At 40.5% G+C, this 20,882-nt stretch overlaps 2 protein-coding genes and 1 non-coding gene across 4 annotated transcripts in view; 2 read left to right on the top strand and 1 right to left on the bottom strand.

Moving 5' to 3' along the window:
* Window positions 1-3,606: 3,606 nt before the first annotated feature.
* On the top strand, window positions 3,607-16,718 carry Dkc1 (dyskerin pseudouridine synthase 1). Of its 2 annotated transcripts, XM_028785267.1 has the most exons (16): window positions 3,684-3,725; window positions 4,232-4,313; window positions 4,433-4,500; window positions 4,889-4,975; window positions 6,868-6,959; window positions 7,164-7,348; window positions 8,077-8,141; window positions 8,456-8,582; window positions 8,985-9,115; window positions 9,984-10,127; window positions 12,055-12,175; window positions 13,146-13,264; window positions 13,757-13,860; window positions 14,702-14,780; window positions 15,999-16,133; window positions 16,483-16,718. In XM_028785267.1, exons 1-16 carry the CDS (start codon window positions 3,717-3,719, stop codon window positions 16,546-16,548), a joined length of 1,614 nt encoding a protein of 537 aa, XP_028641100.1. In that variant the 5' UTR covers window positions 3,684-3,716; the 3' UTR covers window positions 16,549-16,718. The 2 variants fall into 2 exon arrangements, with proteins under 2 accessions (XP_028641101.1, XP_028641100.1); XM_028785268.1 differs by lacking the exon at window positions 4,232-4,313 and having other exon boundaries at window positions 3,607-3,725.
* On the top strand, window positions 9,574-9,690 carry LOC114637125. The gene has a single exon (XR_003713732.1). It is a non-coding gene; the product is annotated as a small nucleolar RNA SNORA36 family (small nucleolar RNA).
* A 1,235-nt stretch (window positions 16,719-17,953) lies between the features above and the next one.
* The window catches only part of Mpp1 (membrane palmitoylated protein 1), a 24,339-nt gene continuing 21,410 nt past the window's right edge, over window positions 17,954-20,882 (bottom strand). Inside the window, exons 10-12 of the mRNA XM_028785269.1 lie at window positions 19,767-19,969; window positions 19,482-19,556; window positions 17,954-18,368 (exon numbers count right to left, since the gene is read on the bottom strand). Coding sequence (XP_028641102.1) covers window positions 18,192-18,368; window positions 19,482-19,556; window positions 19,767-19,969 — 455 coding nt within the window. The 3' untranslated portion in view covers window positions 17,954-18,191. The remainder of the gene's footprint in view (window positions 18,369-19,481; window positions 19,557-19,766; window positions 19,970-20,882) is intronic.

Raw genomic sequence — 20,882 nt, 5'->3', positions numbered from 1 at the left:
ACATTTACAAACTCTTAGGATTGTTTTCAAACACATTTATTTTTCTCCTGCAGCTTCTATGTTTCTAAATTGTGTCCTGGGGCAAAGCAGAGGTTAACTCTTGGCTTGAGAAATCTGCCAGAGGAGAATGATCTTTCCTTTCTTTGCTCTCCTCACCCACTCACTCAACATTGTTTACTCAAACAATGGAGGCTCAGTAGGGAACATGCTAACTCCCAATCTTCCCATGTGTCCTTGATTTCTGGTAGAGAATCAACAAGGCTATAAATTCACTGAGTTTTATATATAATTTGGAATAGTAGTAAATCAAAATACAAGCCTTGTGCTCTAAAAAGGCAAGTGAGCCCTTGAGTATGGTTACAGAAATTCTCTCCATAGCCTGAACCAAACTGGATTGCTACTTAAATTATTTAAAACATCGATAACGATAACATTCTACAATTCTTGAAATCTTGTGTAACTGATAAAATCTAGAGGTACTGATCGAATTTGTTTTCTCTGCCAGTTAAAGAATTAAAAGGCAGAAAAATCTGAAGCACAGCAGGTGGCAGTGGAAAAATCTCATGCACTGGCAAATAGAACAACAGTCGAAGAAAGGAATTTATTGGGTGTTAGGAAACACACACATACATGCAGCAGATATAGAAAACACAGAGAAAAAGATTCCCTGGAAATTGGGGAAGATTAGGAAACCAAAAATTCCAGTCTCTTCCCCAGGCTGCTTCTAGGTTTTATTTGTTTGTTTGTTTGTTTTAAGTCTTTGAAGAGTTTTCCTTGCCTAATTTATAGTTGGTTTAAAGAAAGATTGGATGGTTGATTGGTCTGCAATGGTTACTTGGCTTGTCTTGGTCTTGCCTGGAATTTGTTGACCAGTCCATCAGCAGGGGGCCTCCTGGTGGGAGGCAAAAACCTACAAAGCCTTTGTTTTAAGCTGTCAGGGTTTTGTCTCCAGTCAGAAATGTGAGGAAAAAGAAGCTGGACATCTTGGAGATTTGCTTCCTTTATTACCTTGGCACGCCCCTCTTCCTATCAGTGTGCCTACCAGGGAGTCTGTCACAACCATAATCATAATACCATTTTCAGAAAATTTCTGTCATTTAAAAAACCCTAGGTAGAGCTGGTGAAAAGATTTTCACGCACAGCTTGGACAGATCACAGCAGACCGGACGGTTCCATGAGGAGGAGTTTATTCAGGAGATAGGGAAGAGGAGAGAGAGAGAGCAGAGAAGTAGAGAGTAGAGGCCGGCCATGACCACGTGGAGAGAGGAGGAAGGGAAGTGGGAGGGGAGAGGGGACTGGGAACCTGCAGGTGTGGGTTCAAGGGATCAAGAGAGTGAGGAGGGGGCAGGCAGCCCCTTTTATAGTGGGCAGGACTACCTGGCCGTTGCCAGGTAACTGTGGGGAGGAGCATACCTGGGTGTTGCCAGATAACTGTGGAGGTGGAGTTTAACAGAATACTAACAGCTGGTCATATTGGGACAAGCGTTTAGAGGCAGAGTCAGGCAGATCTCTGAGCTCAAGGCTAACCAGAGCTATAAACCATGCCCCAGGTTATTCAGGGCTACAGTATGAGACTCAAAGAACAAGTGACTTTTTCTTTTTTGTTTTTCTGGGTTTTATTTTATTTTATTTTATTGTTTTTGTTTTCAGACAGAGTTTCTCTGTGTAGTCCTCGCTGACATAGAACTCCTTCTGTAGACCAGGCTGGCCTTGAACTCACAGATATCTGCCTGCCTCAGCCTCCTGAGTGTGTGTTACCACATCCAGCTATATTAAGTGACTTAAACCCCAGAAGTTTAGTCTTCCACAGTACTGAAGACAAGAAATCTTAAAGGACTCAATTTTTGTCTGTTTTTGTTATTTACTTACTTATTTGTAATACTGATGATCAATATGCTAGGCAAGCACTTCACTGTTCAGCCTTATCACCAACTCTTAAAAAGTATTTCAAGCATAGATAGGAAAAGTTTAATGGTACTTTCAGGCTGCTTGTTAAGACAATTTAGGAAGCCGGGCGGTGGTGGCGCACGCCTTTAATCCCAGCACTTGGGAGGCAGAGGCAGGCGGATTTCTGAGTTCGAGGCCAGCCTGGTCTACAGAGTGAGTTCCAGGACAGCCAGGGCTACACAGAGAACCCCTGTCTCGAAAAACAAAACAAAACAAAAAGACAATTTAGGAAAAGTAGAAAAAGGTGGGACTGCAGGAAGCTACTGGAGAAATAGAAACATTATAATGATGGTTATAGAAGTAAGGGTGAAGAAAAGCCAACAGATTCTGGAACTCTCTGAAAGCTAAATTCTTTCCTAAAAGATCTGAGCATAGATACAGGACAAAGATGAATCCAGTGGAGAAATGGCAAATGAGGACTTCAGATTTACTCAGCCAAATAATTATCACTGGATCATTAGAAAATAATAGTTAATTCTAAAGGTCTTATCTGTAAATAGTCAATTCTGATCATTACCACTATTAACAGAATGAATTCCACAAAGACTAACAACTGGGTGAGAAAACCCATTGTAAGTCATAGTAAAAAAAAAAAATCTGATTTTAGCATTGTAGCTCAGAAGAAAAAGAATAAATACTATTTTTTGTCAGCAACAACTAACTGAAAAACTATTGGCAAATGATTCCATCTATGATGAAGTATTAGATAACTAATGATCTAATAAATTCACTAGAGATAGGTTATGTATCCAGAAAGCCAAAAGAATCTACAGAGGTAGAATAGGAAACAGGGTGGAGGATATTCCAGAGATTTAATCTGAAAGGCAGTAGCTTGGATTAACAGCCAGAAGAGTCTACTAGACAAAAGTCAGGGCTCAATCTTGGAGTTATTACTTTCTGGCTGTTACATATCTCAGCCACTAGAGCTCTGGACTTGATGTACCGGCTGTGGAATTAGAACTTAAGTGTACAGGTTAAGTGTGAAACACACACTGGAAAAAAACTTCATACAGAAAAAAGTTAAACATTACACAATGCTGCATATTGCTTCCATGTTAAAATGACATCCCAGATCTGCAGAGTTATGTAAAATTAATTACTAGAATCACTTTCAACCTTTTTAGTTTGATGTAGGTAGTTGCTAGAAAATTTAAAAGTCTACACGAGGCTCCCACTCAGTTCCTATTGGCCAATACAGCCATAACTTAATACGAATTTCAAGGAGTAAGCCGCTCTCACTTTGACACTGTCTACCTCAATGTCTTTTTCAATTGAAACTGACATGATAGCAAACAGAAAGTGTCTGTGTAAGTTAGCACCAGCTACTATTTATAGAGCGCTAAGAAGGATGTACAAGTGCTGAAGCTGAAGATAGACTGGAGGACAGTACAGTACAGGCCACACCCACCCGCTTTAGACTGCTGCGGCAGACGCCTCTCCAAGGTTCCAAGGCGCTTCGCTAAGGGGTGGCAGTGTGGGGGAGGAGTGGGGGGGGGGGAGCTTCCAGGCGCATGTGCGGTCGCACCTCCGGTGGCAGAGTCAGCCAATGGGATTGAGCAGACAGTCCGCGCGTTCCTGGAGACTCCCGTCCCCGCCTTCCCCGCCATCCTCCCCTCTACTTCCCTTTTCTTGTATCAGCAAGCTAGGGGAGGTGCAACGGTGGGCGGGTCCTAGTGGCGCGTCCTGGCCGGTCTCAGACCACAGAAGTCTGCAGCTCTTAGCTTGTGGCGGCTTGGGCGGGACGCACGCGGTGCGGTTCAAGATGGCGGATGCAGAAGGTAAGGGGTACGAGTGGCTGTGCCATGAGACCTGTGGGGCTTCCTACGCGCAACCCGGAGTTAGTTATAGTGAGGTTGCATCCTGACCCGCGGTTCCGCGTGTTCCCGCTCACAGTTTGTCCCCTTCACCACTCGGCTCTGGCTCTACCGGTAAATGCATGTGTTCGAGACCAGTGACTAGGCTTCATTAGGTCCCGGCCTCGCGCTAAAGACTCTACCCGGGTCCCCTTCCAAAGGCATCAGCCGTGGCGGCGACTCTGTCGTGATATGGAGTCGCGGTAGCATTTCTGCCTGCTCTAGACAGAACATTATGGAAATGAGGGTAGCAAAGGTGCAGAGCAAGGGTTAGGAAGGAAAGGATCAGAGGAGTTAAGAACAAGTGTAACACAAACTTACAAGAAATTTTTAAGAGATCACAAGCACTTATGGATGGTGCAGTGGTCGTTTGTGAAACTTTCCAGCCTGTGGACAAGTGCTTCCCTAAGTAATATTTGGCCTTGCCACAGCCACGTGGAGAACCCGAAGGGAAGCCAACACGTGTTAGAGTCATTTACCAGCCAAGCCATCCTAGTGTTTGGCCTCACAAACGTAAGTTCTCTCCAGTAATGTCAGACTTAAAAATGTTTTCTTTGTCCTGATTTTAGAGTTAATTTTAATCTTTGGTTTTAGTTTTCAAAATCTTGAAATCTTGAGTTTGTTCCTTGTAGTAATTACTTTCCCAAAGAAGCATAAGAAGAAAAAAGACCGGAAGCCATTACAAGAAGATGATGTAGCCGTGAGTAGGAATGTTTTACTTTGCTTTGACTGATTTAGATAATTTAATAAACAACTCATTAAAGGGGGAAAATGTTTTAAAATATTCTCAATCAGTATGCTACTACTTAGTGGTCATTATGTAGAATGGGCAAAAACCTGAAATCACACAACTCTCAGAGAAATTTTCTAGCATGTGTGGCATACTAAATGATGAGATGTTGGCCCTGAATTTCTCTTCCTTATTCGATCAGCAGACCCATGGTTTTGTTAAAATATTTGGATTCAACTTGATGTTTCTAAAGTTCAGTGACCTGGGTTTCAGAAATAACACCCCTCCTTTCCTCATATTTGTTTAAAAAGCATGCACTTCCAAAATTAGCTGAGAAAATGTTTCTGCTCTATTGAAGGAAATACAACATGCTGAAGAATTTCTTATCAAGCCAGAATCCAAAGTGGCTCAATTAGACACTTCGAAGTGGCCCTTGTTACTAAAGGTATGTTATGTTCTCTGTATCAGATGAATGCTTGAATTCCATATTCTTTCTAATGAAAAAGCTAATAATAAAGAATGCTTACTGCTGGGCTGAGGTGTTGTGTTGCATGCCTTTTATCCCAATGGACCAGGCTAGCCTAGTTTATATAGAGACCCTGTCTCAAAAAAAGGAATGCTTACTGCCAGCATATTTTTCATTTAGAAAACTTCAAATGATGTAACATGGACTATATTACCAAAATGTTAATTGCTGTCAGTTTTTAGACAATTGCACTTCTGAAATCAACTCCTGTAGACTTTCAGTGCCTAAGAACATGGATTTTGAAGACAGACACCTTTGAATCAAGATTGTATGTGACCTTGGGCCAGTCTTTATTTAAAAAAAACAATTATTTCTTTTATGTGAGTACATTGTAACTGTCTTCAGACACACCCAAAGAGAGCATTGGATTCCATTACAGATGGTTGTGAGCCACCATGTAGTTGCTGGGACTTGAACTCAAGACCTCTGGAAAAGCAGTCAGTTCTCTTAACTGCTGAGCTATTTCTCCAGCCCTGGGCCAATCTTTTAACCTCACTGAATCTATTAGTTGTTCATGATATTTTCTCTTAGGATGATGTGCTGGGAGTTATAGCAGGTATTTTATGAAGCATGCTTAGTAGTTCCTGGTTGCATGTCATAGAAATTATAGGTTGTTATTTAGAGGTTTAAGTAGTGGTACTGAGTAATGCATTGAACTAAAATTTATAATTTCCATAAAGTGGATACCAGCTATAAAGTTGAGACATCTAATAAAGAAGATTTTAAAATATTGATTCCCTCTACTACAGTGGGTGGGTGGAATAGGAGGGGGAGGATGCATGCTCCACATGACATGCGTGTGGAAGTCAAAAGATAACTTGCAAAGTTTGTTCTCAAGTGCAGTGAGTTACAGTGAGTTCCTGGGGTTGAACTTGGATTGTCAGGCTTGGCAGCAGGCACCCTTTCCCACTGAGCCATCTCACTGACCTGACCAAGAATTTTAATAAGTCATATGTATTTGTTGGTAAAATAAATTAGTTTATATCATTCAGCCAAGTTGATTTTCTGCTTGATTATAATTCACTGTTATTTGGTTGGCATCTGTGTTTCTTATGTTGGCCCTAGAAAAATAGCTAGCACACAAGGTAGACAAGGTCTCTGCTATGAGAAATCTTAACAGAGATGGGAGAGACAAACAAGTATTGTTATTTGTAGTAGGTATAATAAAACTAAACTGATAATGAAAGATGAGCATCAGTTGGTGAAATTTTTTAAAAGATTTATTTATGTATGTGAATAGACTGTCTTCATACACACCAGAAGAAGGCATCAAATCTCATTACAGATGGTTGTGAGCCACCATGTGGTTGCTGGGAATTGAACTCAGGACCTCTGAGAGAGCAGTCAGTGCTCTTAACCACTGAGCCATCTCTCCAGCCCAGTTGGTAAATTCTTACTAACTGGTGGCCAAGCCTTAGACAGGAGTCTAAAAGGGGACGTACAAATGAATTACAGAGGTATCTGGAATAGAAGATCCAAGCTGGCCATGTTGAAGAAAGTTGCCAGCCATCTTTAATTTGGGAGATCTGAGAAAGTCAAGAGCTGTTCTGTGTTTTATAGTACCCTCGCCAAGTTTCTTTTTAGAGCAGTGACTATGAGTACTCAAATTTGTCCTTTTCTCATTATTATCATTCTAATTATCATTCTCTGGAATTATCCCCAGTATGTAGGAAAGCTTACTGTGTCATTATAAATAATGGGAACAAAATACATTAATGGGCTTGAAGGGCTACAGTGGTTGGTGGTGATATTTACTGACTCTTGTTTTACTTCTATTGATGTGTTATTAAGCTTATGTTATTGCTTTTTAGAATTTTGATAAGCTAAATGTAAGGACAACACACTATACACCTATTCCTTGTGGTTCAAATCCTCTGAAGAGGGAGATTGGAGACTATATCAGGTAGGCATAAAAAGCTCTGTCCAAACTTAAATTCTTTTGAAACTGATGCTCTCACATTAGTAATTCAAGGAAGTAGTGGCTGCTTAGAACAGCTTTGCCCTGAATATATAACCTATATATGTGATTTGCTTTTCTTTTTAAGTCTTCATGCTGGTTTTTTTTTTTAAGACAAGGACAGGTGATTACTTTTTTTTTCTATTCTAGGACAGGTTTCATTAATCTTGACAAGCCCTCTAACCCCTCTTCCCATGAGGTGGTAGCCTGGATCCGGCGAATACTTCGGGTAGAGAAGACTGGCCACAGTGGCACACTGGATCCCAAAGTGACTGGTTGTTTAATTGTGTGCATTGAACGAGCCACTCGTTTGGTGAAATCACAACAGAGTGCAGGTATGTAGAAGAGAGAGTAGGGGCTGTCTGTACTTGTTTCACTACATTTTGGCTCTTAGAAATTGTTCTTTAGAAAATAAAATCTTAAAGCAGGAGTATGAATTGGTTTCTGTATAATTCTCTGCCAAAATCTGGGCTTTCTTTAAGAGTTCCAGACACTAAGCATGTGGATATTGAACCAACTATCTTGTTCCTAGTGCTGGGGCTATCAGTTGTATGCTTGCTGGTGCTGCTCTTTGTTGTGTTTGGAGACACGGTTTCTCTGTGTATCCCTGGCTATCCTGTAACTCTCAACTAGGCTGGCCAGATCTACCTGCCTCTGCTTCCCAAGTGCTGGGATTAAAGGCAGTGTGCTACCACAGCCTAGCATGCTTACTCATGTTTCTATCTCAAGTGTCATTCCCTTATTTTCATCTAAGAAAATTCTGTTTAAAGTATGAGACAAGGTTTTGCTATGTAGCTTATGCTGCTTTGGAACTTTCAATCATCCCATCTCAGCCTCTAAACTTCTGGGTTTAGGTTATAAGCATGGCATGTGCTATTCCTGACCCAAGAAAAAGTGTTTATTTCTTTTCTCTATGTACAACATTAAGTCTGTCAGTACAGATTTTACTGAAACAGACATTGGATTCCCTACTGCTTCTGCCATGTAAAATGGCAGTGATATAACATTTGTAAAACAGAAAACTCAGTGGCCATACCTGACTACTCTTTTGTCATTTTTTCAGGCAAAGAGTATGTTGGAATTGTCCGGCTGCACAATGCTATTGAAGGGGGTACTCAGCTTTCTAGGGTAAGTCTATAACTTGTAGGGAGGATACCAGTTTTCCTGGCTAGTGTCTTTTGTGCTCTTTGAATGGGCTGTCCTATATTCCTGGGTGGAGAACATCTGGTGTTAGGGATGCCTTCTAGCCATGCTTTTTCTGAGAAGAAAGTTCTGATTAGTAGCTGAAAAAGAAGAAATTGAACTAAAGGGCATTTTAGGTCTTAATTTTATGAAAGAAAACTTTGTATTTGAATTAGGTTCTTAAACTCCCTTAAATATGCCCCTTTGTCTTATTTAAAAGTGAGCTCACATAATTTTTTTTGTTTGTGCTTTATTCTTAGGCCCTAGAAACTCTGACAGGTGCACTGTTTCAGAGACCCCCACTTATTGCTGCAGTAAAGAGGCAGCTTCGAGTAAGGACTATCTATGAGAGCAAAATGATAGAATATGATCCTGAAAGAAGATTAGGTGAGTCATTATATATATTAAGCTGAATTGCTTTAGACTCACAAACAGGTGGGGATTCAAGGGTTCTGTTGTTAGGAGTAGAAACCTAACCCTGAGTACATTGTGTAGTCATACTTTATTCCCTATGTCTGTTAACTCTAATCTTTCTGTTTGTTTTAGATAGGGTCTCTCCATTATGTAGCTCTGTTATTGCTATGTTTGCAATCCAAGCTGTCCTTGAAATCACTGAAATCCACCTGTCCCTGCTTCCTGAGATTAAAGTCAGTCACTGCCATGCCCAGGGTTTGGGAAAGAAATCATGTATTTTCTCTCTCTCTCTCTCTCTCTCTCTCTCTCTCTCTCTCTCTGTCTCTGTCTCTGTCTCTGTCTCTGTCTCTCTATGTGTGTTTGTGTTTGTCTTAGGAATCTTTTGGGTGAGCTGTGAAGCTGGCACCTACATTCGGACACTATGCGTGCACCTTGGCTTGTTGCTAGGAGTTGGTGGTCAGATGCAAGAACTTCGGAGGGTGCGTTCTGGAGTCATGAGTGAGAAGGTATGCAGTTGTGGGGCTAGAGGTCTGGTATTTGTTTTTTTGTGGGTTTTTTTTGTTTGTTTTGTTTTTTTTGTTTTTTTGGTTTTTCGAGACAGGGTTTCTCTGTGTAGCCCTGGCTGTCCTGGAACTCACTCTGTAGACCAGACTGGCCTCGAACTCAGAAATCTGCCTGCCTCTGCCTCCCAAGTACTGGGATTAAAGCTGTGCACCACCACCGCCTGGCTTGGTTTTTTTTCTTGTGTTTTTTTTTTAATTGTTGTTATTGTTGTTTTGTTGTTTGAGACAGGGTTTCTATGTGTAGCCCTGTTTGTCTTGGAACTCCTTCTGTAGACCAGGCTGGCCTCAAACTCACAGATTCACCTACCTCTATCTCCTTGGTGCTGGGATTAAAGTTGTGTACCGCTACATCTGGACTCAGGACTTTAGAAACCGTATGTAGGACTCTGTCTTAGGAAAGATTTCATTTAGTGTTCAGGGTAGCTTTCATGTTCTGTTAATTAAACTTTGGGACATTGAAAGTGGCAAAGAAATTATTGAGTAGAGAGTATTACTCTGTTCATACATTTCCTATTCTAACTACGCCAATCTTGCTTAGAGCTCAAGAGTGTTACGCAGTGTTAGAGCACTTGGCAACCATTTTTGTAAATACATGGGTTCCATCCCAAGCAGTACAGAAAAATGGAGTGCCTGCTTTTTTTTTTTTATTTTTGTCAACATGTACAAATAGTTTAAAGGAGATTCTAAAGGCTTATGTTGAGCCTGGACTAGAAAACAGTGTATAGTTATATTCAGTTGTAAAAAGTTTGGGAGTCTGATGGATAGATATATAGTATGAAGACCCAGAATTTAATATCTTACTGCCTTTCAGGACCACATGGTGACAATGCATGATGTACTTGATGCTCAGTGGCTGTATGATAACCATAAGGATGAAAGTTACTTGCGGCGTGTTGTTTATCCTTTGGAAAAGCTGTTGACATCTCATAAACGTCTGGTTATGAAAGATAGTGCAGTAAGTTATGGGGTAAAAGTCAATGTTTTCAGAGAATGTGTCTCCAAAGTTGAGATGCTAGCATTGTGAAATCTTATTTGTCATATTTTTATTTTCCTTGTAGTTATTCCCCTCCCCCATTAATTGTATATGTTCTCTTTGTGCCATTAATAGTGGAAAAATTTACTGCTAGATTTGTTAAATTAGGTTAAAACCAGGTATATCACTTTAAAGAAATATAATAGTGCTAGGTCTACATGTATTTTTAAATAAGGTAAACTCTGTTTAAACAAGCAACTTTGTTAAAATATTAAACTACCAGTGATAACTAGAATCTACCCTCCTTTAATTTGTTGCTTCTGGCTGTGCCTAAAATAATCTTGATTTATTTAAGTTAATATAAAAAATTGTTTCAATAGGTAAAGGTTGGGTCTGGATTTCAGAGGTATGTTACTTACCCTGTAGAGAGTTCAATGAAAGGCTGCTTCTGTTGAAGCACATTATCATTCGGGACACTAATCCAGACTTCACTGAATTCATTATTAGCTCATATCCTATATTTACTATATTACCTTATAATCAGAAATAGTCCTAAAATGTAAGTAAATATTATGTAGGCATAGGATTTTTGATAGATAAATTTCTGTTTGTGTATCAGTTTGTGGTTAGATATTTATGTATATATTTAAATCAAAATACGTGTAAGTCTTCTGAAAACTTTGTAGTTTTCAGAATTTGAAGAAGTATACTAACGTGTGACACTAACAGGAACTAAGAAAGCTTAACCATATAATCATATAAATGTGATGTACCTTTATTGTGCTGGGATCAGACTGTTGACTTCTGGGTGACTTTAAAGAGAAGTTAGAACATAGTAAGAGATCTTGTTAAGCATGAATGTGATTTAGCAGGCCTGGTCTAATTAGCAAGATACTTTGAGTGTCGGTTTATTGCTTCATCTCTAATAAGTGCACTATATTTTCCTGAAAAAGATTCAAGAGCAGTTCTCTGGAACACTCTCATAGAAGACTCTTGAGGCAGCTTTTGGGTTTTGTAGAAATTACATTTTTATTTGTATATATGTGTGCACATATGCATATGGAGGTTGGTCAAAGATAACTTGTAGGGGTTGATTCTCGATTCACCATGTGTGTTTCAGGGATCAAACTCAGATAGTCAGGCATTAGGCCAAGTACCTTTACCTGCTGAGTCATTTCTCTGGCCCCCAAAATGGGGTTTGTTTTGTTTTCTGTGTATTTTCTTTGCATGTAGGTCTATACCACATGTATACCTAACTGTCGAGAAAGGTCAGAAAACAGGTATTATACCCCCTCGGGCTGGAGTTACATATGGATGAGAGCCTACAAATAGGTGCTCAGAAACCCAAGTACTCTGTAAGAGTACTACACTGAACTATTTCTCTATCCCCCAGGTTTTGATTTATTGTTCCAGATGACAGTGCTCCCGGCCACATGATAAAACTAGAGTTTAATAACCTATTTATATAGCTCAGTGAAGGAGGATGGGAAGCATTTTATTAATTTTTATTATGTATGTGTTGTGATGTATGTGTATGAGCACATGCATGCTGCAATGTATTTTTGGGGCTCAGCGTAATTGTCTGGAGCCCATTTCCTCCTTCCATCTTTTTGTGTGTTTTGGGATTGAATATGGATGGGCCACCAGATTTGCTGAGTCACCTTTAAAGTTTTCTTTAGTATTTTGTAGCATATGTGAAATTTTTAGAGCAATACTAGCACATGATAGGTTTTTGTTACTGTTCTATGTCCCTTTTTACTTCATTGTAGTCAGTGGACTATCAGTGTTATTAGTCCTACTTCCCATTATAAGGCTACCTCCTCCTTATAATCTTCCTCTATTATGGTATAGGAGTGGAAAAGGGATAATGAAGAGCATCTGGCCCACATGTGTGGTGTTATCTCCATAGGTTAATGCAATCTGCTATGGGGCCAAGATCATGCTTCCCGGTGTTCTTCGATATGAGGATGGCATTGAAGTCAACCAGGAGATTGTGGTCATTACCACTAAGGGGGAAGCTATCTGCATGGGTAAGGAGGGGAGTAGCCCTCATTATTTCTGGAACTGAGGCTCTGCATCATCAAAGCTAGGCTCATTGTGGGCCAGTTACATGCCAGGATCCCTTGATTTTATATAATCATGGTGTCTCCTGGGATTTGTATGAATAATTTATGAAAGCAGAGGCTAGTTGAATACAGATTAAAAAGGAAGTATGCATTTATATGCTCTTGGCTGTCTAGTGAAACTCCAAGAGTAAGTAAGAGTAGTAATGGTTGTCTGTGATGATTAAAGGAGAGCCTTTAGTTCATTTCCTGGCTTGCTGGCCAGTAACTTGTAGTGAGTATCAGTGACATTTGGTTTTTGGTATTTCAAGACAGGGTTTCTCTTTGTAGTGCTGGCTGTAGAGCAGGCTGACCTTGAACTCAGGAGTTCTGCCTGCCTCTGCCTCTGCCTCCAGAGTGCTGGGATTAAAGGTATGAGCTATTACTATTACCACCAGGTGTTATCAGTGACTTAATTTGTAAAAGTTTATCTACTATTGGATTGATTATCCCTTACAATTCACAGTGCTCTGTGGCCTTTTCAATAAGTCCAAGCTATTGATTTAATAACCCTAATTTTCACCAGAAAAAAAGTCATGTTACCAGGATCGCTGTATCAGTTCTGTGAGCAGATACCTGTGAAAGGTCCATTCTGATATATAGCATAACAGATTCTTAAAACTTGAAATGTTCTATAAACCTGATGGTGGTGTATGTGTCATTCTTGTTAGGTGTTTCTTCAGTCACTTTTGTTAAGTGTATTTTAGTTTGGTAAGTTTTAACATTATTTAAAATGCTTGTTGATATGATGGAGACATTTCTCCATACATACATCCAGAGTAAAAGAAAGCCCAGTTAAGGTAATAGAGCTCAGGATTTGAAGAGTTCTGAAAAGGCATAAAACAGTAGAACTCATCTATTACCAAAATATTCTTTTTTTCCTTTCTAATCCCTGCAGCAATTGCATTGATGACTACAGCAGTGATTTCTACCTGTGACCATGGTATAGTAGCCAAGATAAAGAGGGTGATCATGGAAAGAGACACTTATCCTCGAAAGTGGGGTTTAGGTCCAAAGGTCAGTGATACTAGGTTGAAGCCCTATATATTATATATTTGTGTTAATAAGTACCAACAAATGCAGCTCTTTGTTTGCCATAGCCATTTATTATTTGAAGCTCTACATTATTGGCGGTGAGCAGAGGCATGCCCTGTCTTGAACTTCAGAGATTCTCACTCTAGTTTAGGGACACCTTTGGGCATTATTTAGTCACACTGGGATTGTGAACTATGAGTGTCAAGGATGTGGAGTGGTTTCTTGGTTCTTGGACTATCCATAGTGAAAGTTTTAACCCCATCGTGGATCTGGGCAAGATTTTTTTCACTTAAGCCATTGTGGAAAATAGGTTAGAGGTTGATGAGGATAAGAGGAGAGGAAAAGATTCAGTTTTATAAGGGGCATGAAGCCCTGCTGAGAGTATATACTGTGACAGTCTATGCAGACTAGGTCTAAGCAGTAGTCTATAATCATAATGGCTACTTCCTGTATTGACATTTGAAATGCTTCCAGGCAAGTCAGAAGAAGATGATGATCAAGCAGGGCCTTCTGGACAAGCATGGCAAACCCACAGACAATACCCCTGCCACATGGAAACAGGATTACATTGACTATAGGTAAGGGTGGAGTTTATTTATTTCATTGTCTTTATTTTTTTTTAACTGTATTGATTCTTTGGAATTTCACATAATGCACCCAAATCCTACTTATCACCCCATACCTTCATATCCACCCACTGCCCGAGGCAACTGCTACCCCCAAAAGGAAAAGTTTTGGAAGCTGTAGTGTGTTATAGTGTGTCACATAGTATATACCCTTTTGTCCACACATCTTTACTTGCAATGAGTCATAGATTGGTTTGAGGCCTCTGGTTTCTGCTATACTACAAATATTGGATCCTCACTGGGACTCTTCTCAGATATCCTGTTTTCTTGTATCATGGAGATCCTGCAGCTTTGGATCTGTGTAGGACCAGCCCTTTCACATGCTGCAGCAGTAGTTCATAGATGGGGTTGAAGTAGACCAACTCAAAAGTTCTGGATCTGAGCCTAGGTGGTAAGGATGGGGTTTTGGGGGACTGGGGTAATGTGGTACACTTATCATTTGGTTATTGAGTACATGTAGGACAGGAAGCTGCACAGCCAAGGGGAGATGGAAAGTTTTATTTTGTGTCAACTGCTAAATCCACAGGCCCTAATGCTGCAGCTCAGTCTTTCCCTTGCCTGGCTCTTTTGAGACCTGGGTCAGTTAGTAACTACTAATAGTCAAGGGCATGAACTGTGGAGATAATCAATCTGCCAAAACAACTGTTGGTTCTTCTGTCTAGCATCAATGTTTTAATGGAGGCTTTAGGGTTGCCCAGTATCACTGAATAACTAGGGACATGATAGGATATAATAGGACCACCATGGAAAACTCTTCTATGAATTTGACTTCATATACCTCTTTGTCTTTCAGTGATTCTGGCAAGAAAGCACTGGTTGCTGAACCAGTACAAGCTCCTCAGTTAGCTGCTGAAGCAGTAAACGTCATAAAAGTGAGTGGCATGATCTGTTTGAAAGGTGCTTCAAATTGGGCGGGGTGGTGGCATATGCCTTTAATCCCAGCACTCCCAAGGCAGAGGTAAGGGAAGCCTGGTCTACAGAGTGAATTCCAGGACAGCCAGAGATACACAGAGAAACCCTGTCTCAAAAACAAATAAGTGTGCTTCAAGAGATAATTCTAAGCTATACCAGTGTTTAAGGTAGTCTAGCCACATTTCCTAGCAAGTAAGGCAGGCTCATCCATGCTGTGATCTACACACAAATATTATCTCATACTTGAGGATGTTTGTTGGGTTCAGTGGCATTTGTGTTTCTATCTGTGGTAGAAGGAGTATGGTCTTAAGAATCAATTACTGGGTTGGAGAGATGGCTCAGTGGTTAAGAGCACTGATTGCTCTTCCAGAGGTCCTGAGTTCAATTCCCAGCAACCACATGGTGGCTCACAACCATCTGTAATGGGATCGACGCCCTCTTCTGGTGTATCTGAAGAGAGCAATGGTATTCTCACATAAATCAATCTTAAAGAAGAATCACATTCTTAGACATGATTTTACTAACTTGGTCCCACTTGGAGACCATTAGACATCATCCTAAAAAAAAAAGAATCAATTACCTTGGTTCCTACCTCTACTGTGGAAATAACCTTCTGTGGAATGTGTGTCAAATATATTTTGACTCTACCCTGGGTAAAATGATAGGTAGCATAAGTGTACTGAAAGCAAAGGCCTCAAAAAATTCAGCAAGAACAGAATTGTCAGACACCAACAAATATTTCCAGTCCATGCTAACTCACTGTTCAAAGGACAAGAGTGAAGCATGTGGAAGTAACTTAGATTCCCAAGGCTGAGGACCACTGTCATTAGAGCCCCAAATGGTATGTCTGCAGTTAGAATCTTGAGTGACTAGTAATGAGCTATGTGGGTGGAACTTGTAAGGTGTCAAAGAGCACCTTAGGGAGCACTTCTAGGCCTTGGAGTTGGTTCACTGAGACACTTTCTCAGGTCTTCTATACCCAACGCTGCTTTGGCACACTCATCATGCCCCGTGGCTTACTATACTTTTATTTAGTGAGATACTGTCTTCAAATCTTTAATAAATCAGGCACTACTCAAGTTTATAGACATAAAACCACTGGTAATACTTAGAGTCTTTCTTGGTAACTTCCTTCATTTTATAACTTCATATGAATTTTTTTTTTATTTTTTATTCAGAGGAAGCGGGATAGTGAGAGTGAAAGTGATGAGACCCCTCCAGCAGTTCCCCAGTTGAAGAAGGAAAAGAAGAAGAATAAGAAGGATAAAAAGCCAAAAACTATGCTAGAAAGTGGGTGCGAGGCTGGAGATGGGGTATGTGTGAACCATGGGTACCTTTGTGCTGGCTGAGTCTTTCATAGGAATTGTGCAATTGTTCCTACCATTGCCTCTTCTGGTGCTGCCCTGTGTTCTGGATTTACCATCTTGGACAGAGAGTAGGGGCATCCAGCATTTTTAGAACAGTGGATCATGGCTGAATTATGTTGCTGCTGGGTGGGAAAGATGTATAAGTAGATCTCTAAAGCTTCACTTGAGAAGGTCACAAGCAAAATTTGTGTAACCCCAATTCACTGCAATTTGCCAGATTTCTTTTTGGGAACAGTAGTCTTAAATGTTTTGTCAGTGGGTACATTGAGCTCACTTTTACTTTCTGTTTCTTTAGGACAGTGACACCACCAAAAAGAAAAAGAAGAAGAAAGTAAAAGTGGTGGAAGAGATGTCAGATTAGTATAAGCCACTTCTTGAAGCATTACGTCCAGCTGGGAGGAAAAATAAAAGCCTTATTGAAAAAACTTTTTGGCCGGGCCGTGGTGGCGCACGCCTTTAATCCCAGCACTTGGGAGGCAGAGGCAGGCAGATTTCTGAGTTCGAGGCCAGCCTGGACTACCCTGTGAGTTCCAGGACAGCCAGGGCTACACAGAGAAACCCTGTCTCGAAAAACCAAAAAAAAAAAAAAAGAAAAAAAAAACTTTTTGTTAAGGGAGTAAGTAGAACAGAGGTCCCAAACAGAGTAGAAACTTCTGTACACTTCTATCTGCCACTTGTGACCTCAGTGGTTAGCTGGTGTGGCCATCTCATCCCGTCTGTCCTGTTTTAAGGATATGAGAGATAAAATCAGGTCTTTGCTACCAACCCCTCTGCTTGCTTGAGGAAGCCACACCTTTAGACATGGCACTATCTGTAGCTGTTTACTAATGACCATTTTCAACAATGCCATGGATAGTTCTCTCCTACTTTGCTTTTTAAAAAGTTTGTAAAAATTAAATCTGCTAAATAAAATGGTATGGAACCTTCAGTGTCCTGTGAGGACTGTTCTATTTAGGTATTGACCTTGCTGGCCTCATGGTGTCTATGGTGTTTAGGCTGGTACTCTGTGCATTGTTGTGTACAACAGGATTTCTCCAACTCCATATGGCTACTTGTGTTTGTTATATGGAAGCCAAAGCATTCCTATACTTTCCTGTTCTGTTTTGAAGAATGGAATTGTTTATTGCTGGGAGAATGTAATTTGTAGCCTTTTAAAAGTATTCCTGTTAGATTTAATCTTGGACTGGCAGAGCAAAATGAGAATATTTTTATTAAAAATTTGGGGTTTGTGTCCTATTTGGAATTTGCTTTTCCTTTGAATACTATTAAATTTCTTAATTCTGAGTCTTTCTTACATTGGCATTGGAGCCTAACTGTACTCAGCTGCTCTCAAGGGAGATCATTACTAATCCAGTGTTCTTCAGAAAACGGGTAGATACGTTGTAAAGTTTACTAGGTGTCAGGTGGGCTTGTGAAGGTGTCACGGTAGGTATTCCAGGTAGGAAAATGCCAGTTTGCTCTTGTGACAGAGAGTCCCAAAACTCAAGAATACAAGCAGAAGTTTCAAGGGAAATACAGAAGTCTAAGCCTGGGTATAGGTAGCTATGGAGTGCCCAACACAACCCCTGCTTTTGTAACTTGTTTTTAACCATTCTCTTATTACTTAACAAAGTGTGCCCACCGTGACTTATCCCTAGAGAAAACAACTTTCTGCATTGTGAACACCAGCCCTTAGAGACCTATAGAGAATGCAATCCCAGAGATTTTATGTTGCTTGGAAAGTTTAAGAAGATAACGCTTGGCTCTTTAGGTGATTGTGGTTCAGATGGGAATGGAGTTGCCAAGTCACAGCAGCATTTTTATTGCTTTGGAAGGTTTCCTTACAGCATACATTCTATTGCACAGTTGTTTGAAAGTTTCAGAAGATACTTATTTCAGAGTAAAAAGACATTCTATAGTTGAAAGCGAAGGAGCTCAGGCTGCAGGAGGGGGAAGTAACCCTTTTGGCTTAAGCAAAGGTGATGGCATTCTAAATGCTTTGGAGGGGCTGCCAATTTTGTAAGCTTAGTAAACCCAGGAGACAGGCACCCACTGTGGAGAACTGCAAGCCTTGTCAAAGGCTTCTTGCAATTTCTTAAGAGTTTCATCAACACTGTTATTCACCAAAGAGAGGTCAAAGTAATGAGCATACTGACTACGGATGGCCTCAGAGTCCTTCTGCAGCTGCTGCAGGGCTTCAGTCTGCAAAGAAGAAAGCCATAGATGAAGCAGCAGTTCCAAATCACAGCAGCCAAGGGAAAAATTTAAACAAGTATTGGTTACATTAACTGGTTCCCCATCTATTTTTTTCCATGGTGGTGATCCATCCTGTAGCCTGGCATCTGCTGGATAACCAATTAAGAACACTGGATACTAAAGGGGTTGAGAACTACTAAAGAATGCCAAAAATCCTAATTACCTAGCACAGGCTTCACTAGCATCATCCACTTAGTAAGAACTGTAATTCAAGGATAAGGAGAAAGTTTATTGACCATCTCAGGCCTCTGGCTCCAATGGTCAGTTAACTACATAAAGGCAAATGTAAAGCGAAATACATGCCATAGTGGTGGTGGGGATATTTGTAACATTACAGTGAAGTATCATAGAATTCTTAGAAGTCACTAACTCAGTGGAAACATGAGCTAAAGATATGGCCAGATTACATAAGCAATGCTATTTACTCAACTGCCTTTGAACTCCAGACTAGTCTGGAGCTCCTTTCACCTCTCAATTGCTGGGATTGTGACTCTCAAGAATAAGAAGCAATCTTTTATAATAAAACAAAGTGAAGTGAAATACCATTCTAAAATGTTAAGCAATTAAGATGTTATGATGTGTTACAGAGGAAACAGCTACTTTTACAAGCAGGCTCCTTTCCCACTGCACCGTGTGGTGGATCTAGTACTATTTCTGTCCTTCACAGCTCCCTCTGTTTGCTTCACATGAGTCTCCATCACATCAGAATCAGGATTTAACTGTCCATCTCAGCCATTAGAACTGCATCATTCAGGACTATTACTAGACTTGAATTCTTTTTTTTTTTTTTCGAGACAGGGTTTCTCTGTGTAGCCCTGGCTGTCCTGGAGCTCACTCTGTAGACCAGGCTAGCCTCGAACTCTCGAACTCAGAAATCCGCCTGCCTCTGCCTCCCAAGTGCTGGGATTAAAGGCGTGCACCACCACCACCCGGCCTAGACTTGAATTCTTTAATAACTTATCTCTTGAATGAGTAAAATACGCTTGCCCTTTGTCTTCTTGGCCTTGGAAAAAAAGTTAATGACCTAGAAGGACCTCTACCCATGAGGTACTTTCCCACCTGAGTGCCCTGGTCAGTAGGTGCAATGAACACAATGAAAGGCGAAAGCTCAGCTGTCCGAACAGTCTTCAGGGTCTAGGAAAAGGGAAGAATAAGGAGAAACAACCCAATTGTCTGTTGTATTCCTTCTAATAAATGTTAAATCCTAATGCCAATTTGATTGTATCATGCTGACCCCACTAAAACTTTAGGAAGCAAGCCTGAGCTCCCAGAACATTTCTACGAGTTATACTTCCCTCATTACATGGCTGAAACCATTGCTGCTTCCCTTTTAAGCCTACTCACCTGGGGCTCAATGTCAAGGATGGCAATCTTGTCCTGCTTATGAATCTGGTGCACTGTTTCAAATTTGGTGCCAAACATGTTGCCCTGATAGCTGCCAAACTCCAAGAACTCATTGGCAGAGATGTTCTTTGTCATCTCCTCTGTTGAGATGAAGTGATACTCCTTCCCATCTTCTTCACTCTTCTTTGGTGGCCGTGTTGTATCTGTGTATAAGAACTCAAATACTTGATGAGCTCTTGGTCCTTGCTAACTTTTAGTGGCTTGGCCCAAAGTGTCTATATGGAAACTACCAATCTTTGGGGCAGATAATATATAATAATATGAGATATTTTTCACATGAACTGAAGGATTGATGCTGGAAGGTAGTACAGCTACAATATCCCCACCTACTCATCTTTCCAGCACTGTTTTTATGACAAGGAAAGAACACAATGGTTTGGTATAAACATTTTGTTAAAAAGTTAAAATGTTGAGGATAGCAATTTCTCAGCATTTGCCACAGAAGTCTCATAACCTGAGAACCTGGAACCATGTGGTGGAAGGAAAAACTGTCTCCTATAAATTATATTCTGACCTCCATACACATGCTGTGAAATGAGTGTACACACACACACACACACAGTCACATGAGCACACATACTGTATGATAATACTGTATAATAATACTGAGTAATAAATAATTCTTTTAAAAAGAATTGTTAAGAGTAACATTCTAGTGCAGAGATAAATTATATATTCCTAGCCTCTTTTTATCCTATGATGAACCATCTCCTTTACCTTCCACAGCAGCCACTTGTCTCTAAAGTGACTCCTTCCCCTCAACTTGCACATTGAAAAGCCTGGCAAGGGTTTGTGTGTGTGTGTGTGTGTGTGTGTGTGTGTGTGTGTGTGTGTGTGTTTGTGTGTGGTGCCTATGCCATCATGTACATATAAAAGTCAGAGGTCAACCTGTGGTTCTGGGGATTAAATTCATGTTGTCAAGGTTAGCAGTCATCTCCTTAGCCCTATAAGTACATATTACATTTCCAAATATATTTAGTGTTTTCTGTGTGTGTGTGTGTGTATGTCCCTCCCTTCCTCCCTTCTTTTCCTCCCTCCCTCCCTCCCTCCCTCCCT

Source organism: Grammomys surdaster, unplaced genomic scaffold (assembly GCF_004785775.1).
Source record: "Grammomys surdaster isolate TR1022 unplaced genomic scaffold, NIH_TR_1.0 125178, whole genome shotgun sequence".
In the NCBI taxonomy this organism is placed as follows: Eukaryota; Metazoa; Chordata; class Mammalia; order Rodentia; family Muridae; genus Grammomys; species Grammomys surdaster.
This window is presented reverse-complemented; position numbering and strand designations above follow the sequence as displayed.

What these genes read in the sequence shown, in the direction of transcription:
- Dkc1 (XM_028785267.1), top strand. An exon ending in AGTGGGGTTTAGGTCCAAAG is followed by an intron (nt 13,265 to 13,756) that starts GTCAGTGATACT and finishes AAATGCTTCCAG; the next exon opens with GCAAGTCAGAAGAAGATGAT. An exon ending in AAGCAGTAAACGTCATAAAA is followed by an intron (nt 14,781 to 15,998) that starts GTGAGTGGCATG and finishes TTTTTTATTCAG; the next exon opens with AGGAAGCGGGATAGTGAGAG.